Raw genomic sequence first — 3,857 nt, 5'->3', positions numbered from 1 at the left:
CCCCTGCTGGCTTTCCTGCTGGCGCTGCTCTTCGCCCTCGACGAGGTGGCCGCCGTGGCCGTCCTGCTCTGCGGCTGCTGCCCCGGCGGGAACCTCTCCAACCTCATGACCCTCCTGGTCGACGGAGACATGAACCTCAGGTGGGTGGACGCGGGAGGCGGCGGGGAGACCGGGAAGCAGGCGGGTGGGTTGGGGGGGGACCCGTCGTGGCTCCGCTCTTCTGTTGCACCGAACCGCCGTCGGACATGCCACAAGTGTAGCGCCCGCCGAGCGGAAGAGAAGCCGCCCCCGCGCCGGCCGATCCTGAGGGTTGCGCGGCTGCCAAAACGGGGAGGCGGATCTTGCTGAGGAATCGGGAGGAGGACGGTGACGCTCCCGGGAGTCCTCGACTTACGTTGGAAGTTACAAGGGCACTGAAAGAGAGTGGGGGGGCAGCATCCCCCAGGGTCCCCTGATTTACATTCGGATGCTTTGACGAAGGCCTGGAGGCTAAAACAGACGAAGAACGGCTGCAGGACTTGGGTCTGGCTAGTGTCACAGGGGTAGGCAACCTTGGCTCTTTTATGACTCGTGGACTTCAACTCCCAGAATTCCTGAGGCAGCATGGCTCAGCTTGGAAACCTCTCCCTTTCCCCCTCAGCATGGCTGGCTCAGGAATTCTGGGAGTTGAAGTCCACGAGTCATAAAAGAGCAGTGGTTCTCAACCTTTTTAATGCCGTGACCCCAACCGGTCGTAAGTCGAGGACTAAACCGGTCATAAGTTGAGGACTAAACCGGCCGTAAGTCGAGGACTACCCAACCGGTCGTAAGTCGAGGACTTTCCCTGCCCGGGAGCGCCGCGCATGCGTGGTTCCACCCCCTGCGCTGGCCGAGGCGTAGCTGGCAAGCGGCAGAGACAGAGCAGGCCGACCACCAGCTGGCCCAGCCCAAGGGAGGTAAGGCACCCGCCGGAAAAGGGGGAAAAAATGGCGGACAGGCTTGCTTGGCGACCCCCGTGAAATGGTCGATCGACCCCAAATGGGGTCCCGACCCACAGGTTGAGAACCACTGGGCTAGTGACAGGGGTAGGCCACCTTGGCTCTTTTATGACTCGTGGACTTCAACTCCCAGAATTCCTGAGCCAGCATGGCTCAGCTTGGAAACCTCTCCCTTTCCCCTCAGCATGGCTGGCTCAGGAATTCTGGGAGTTGAAGTCCACGAGTCACAAAAGAGCCAAGGTTGCCTACCCCTGGACTCTAGTGTCTAAAGAAAAGAAGAAATAGGGGAGACATGATAGCGGTGTTCCAGTATTTGAGGGGCTGCCACAAAGAAGAGGAGGTCAAATTATTCTCCAAAGCCCCAGAGGGCAGGACGAGAAACAATGGTTGGAAACTGATCAGAGAGAGAAGCAACCCGAAATTCAGGAGAAACTTCCTGACAGTGAGGACAATTAACCAGTGGAACAGCTTGCCACCAGAAATCGTGGGCGCTCCATCGTTGGAGGATTTTAAGAAGAGGCTAGACAGCCACTTGTCTGAAATGGTATAGGGCAGTGAGGGCGAACCTTTTGGAGACCGAGTGCCCAAACTGCAACCCAAAAGCCACTTATTTATCGCTGGGTGCCAGGTGGGCGTGGTCCAGTGGGTGGGCGTGGCTGTGGTGGTCATGGCAGATTGGGTGGGTGTGGCCAAAGTGGGCTTGATCACCTTGATGTTGCTCGTGGGGAGGGACGCCGGGCAGGGTTGGGGGAGATCCAGGGGGTCTCTGGCAGGTGGGGCGGTGGGCAGTAGGCTCGTCCTGCGGGGTGAGGCAAGGTAAGGCGAGGCAGGGCAGGGGTGCCATTGTCACAGGGAAAGGTGAGGCAGGGGCCAGGGCGGTTGCTGCCTGACACCATCGGCCCCTGCACACAGAGGCCAGCGAGCGCATGGGTGCTGGGATGCATCCGGCCATGTGGGACCTCGGCGAGTTAGCGGGCGGCTGGTTGAAGAGGGACGGTTGCCATCTCCGGGGCATGGCGCGCGTGCCCACAGAGAGGGCTCTGAGTGCCGCCTCTGGCACGCGGGCCATAGGTTCGCCACCACTGGTATAGGTTCTCCTGCTTGAGCAGGGGGAGCTGGACTAGAAGACCTCCAAGGTCCCTTCCAGCTCTATTCTATACATATGGTTCATATTTAGGACGGTTGCAGCGTCCTGGAGGGGGTGTCATGTTATTCCCCTTTGCCCCCTTCAGACAAGCAAAGTCACTGGGGAAGCCAGATTGCTTAACAACCTCGCTTGGGCGATTCGCTTAACAAATGTGGCAGCAAAAGTCGTAAAATGGAGCAAAACTCGCTTAATAAATCTCACTTAACAGTATGGTGTTTTTTTTTGCGGGGGCTGAATTGTGGTCGTAAATTGAGGACTACCTGTGAATGTCTTTCCCACATTTTCCAGAGAACAAATCCAGGAACAAGATGCCTAGGTACCGGGAGTTTGGGATAGGAGCTGTCTGTCCGAACAAGGATAAGGTTGATGTTTCTTTCAAAAGCGCTTTCCCACCGGAAACGCATCCCATGTTGAATACTGGAAGCGCCCTGCCAAATATTACCCAGAACGTCATGGATTTGGGTTTTGCAGACTTTATTCCTGGCCTCTTCCCTTTTCCCAAACAAATGAAGTATCAGTGAAAGTAGGACAAATGAATAAGGGAGGAGATGCCCCAAATATATCCCTATACAGATAAGAAATCTTTCTCCTATTATCTATTTTTTGGTGAATTGCTAAGCTCGTGCTTCTCTCTCCTGTTCTCTCTCTCTCTCTCTGTTGAAATGTTTTCTTTCTGATCGTTTGTGGTTCACTCATGTGCTGTTCTTCCTCTCATCTTCTTCTTTTATCCTTTTGGGATGGGAAAACTAGGATTGAAATATCTTGAATGGTAAATGGTTTTAAAAAAAAAAAAGGTTGGGAGACTTCCAGCGTGATTGTAATGATCAACCACAGTCCTACCAGATGGAAAATAATGTTCCCAGAGCTGGTCGAGGCAAAATTATTCTCTAAGGAACAAGAGGAAGAAAAAGCGAGTACTGGAAACGGAGACAGTGTCCCTCTGTAGAACCTTCACCAGAAGGGTAGGGGTCGTCAAACTTGGCCCTTTTATGACTTGTGGACTTCAACTCCCAGAATTCCTCAGCCAGCGTGCCTGACTGAACAATTCTGGGAATTGAAGTCCACAAGTCATAAAAGGGCCAAGTTTGAAGACCCCTGCTATAAGAGATGCAGTGAAAAAGAAAACCTTATCTGTTGAATTTCTGCCTATTAAATTTGACCCAAGGACTTTTTTTTTAGCTTGCTCTTCTATGTCACTTGGACGTGTAAAATAAGGAAATGTATGAATAGGCAGCAGGACAGATCTGGGGTGGGTAGAAACTATTGATATTAGAGAACACAGAAAAAAAACTGGCAGTTTAGCAAAATCCTAGTTTAACATCCTGGTTATAATCACTTGACATTGCAATGAGGAAATGTGAAGATGCCATGTCTTAAGACGGGTCTTCAAACTTGGCCCTTTTATGACTTGTGGACTTCAACTCCCAGAATTCCTAAGCCAGGCACGTGTGCCTGGCTGAGGAATTCTGGGAGTTGAAGTCCACAAGTCATAAAAGGGCCAAGTTTGAAGACCCCTGCAGTAGGGCAACTAATTTTTGCTATGAGGGCCAATATTAAGCATTGGTTTTGAGCAAAATAAGTTTTTTTTCCCCTTTGAAAAATGGCTGCCTCCTCTCCTTCTTTGCAGAGAGCACTGGAGTTGGACATAGGTGGCACAGAGGTTACACAGAAAAGGAAACCCTAGTTCTTCTTTACTAGCTCCCTCTTGCTAGTGAGAGCAACTGGGCCATTCA

The 3,857-nt window shown here is 52.3% G+C and overlaps 1 protein-coding gene across 1 annotated transcript in view; it reads left to right on the top strand.

The window, feature by feature from the left end:
* The window catches only part of LOC107299848 (sodium/bile acid cotransporter 4-like), a gene marked incomplete at its 5' end in the record, with an annotated part of 32,996 nt that overhangs the window by 18,079 nt on the left and 11,060 nt on the right, over positions 1-3,857 (top strand). The window contains one exon of the mRNA XM_015829191.1: positions 1-140. Coding sequence (XP_015684677.1) covers positions 1-140 — 140 coding nt within the window. The remainder of the gene's footprint in view (positions 141-3,857) is intronic.

Source organism: Protobothrops mucrosquamatus, unplaced genomic scaffold (assembly GCF_001527695.2).
Source record: "Protobothrops mucrosquamatus isolate PMUCROS unplaced genomic scaffold, P.Mucros_1.0 scaffold5590, whole genome shotgun sequence".
Lineage (NCBI taxonomy): Eukaryota > Metazoa > Chordata > Lepidosauria > Squamata > Viperidae > Protobothrops > Protobothrops mucrosquamatus.
Note: the sequence above shows the minus strand (reverse complement) of the source record. Positions and strands in the feature narration are given on the sequence as shown.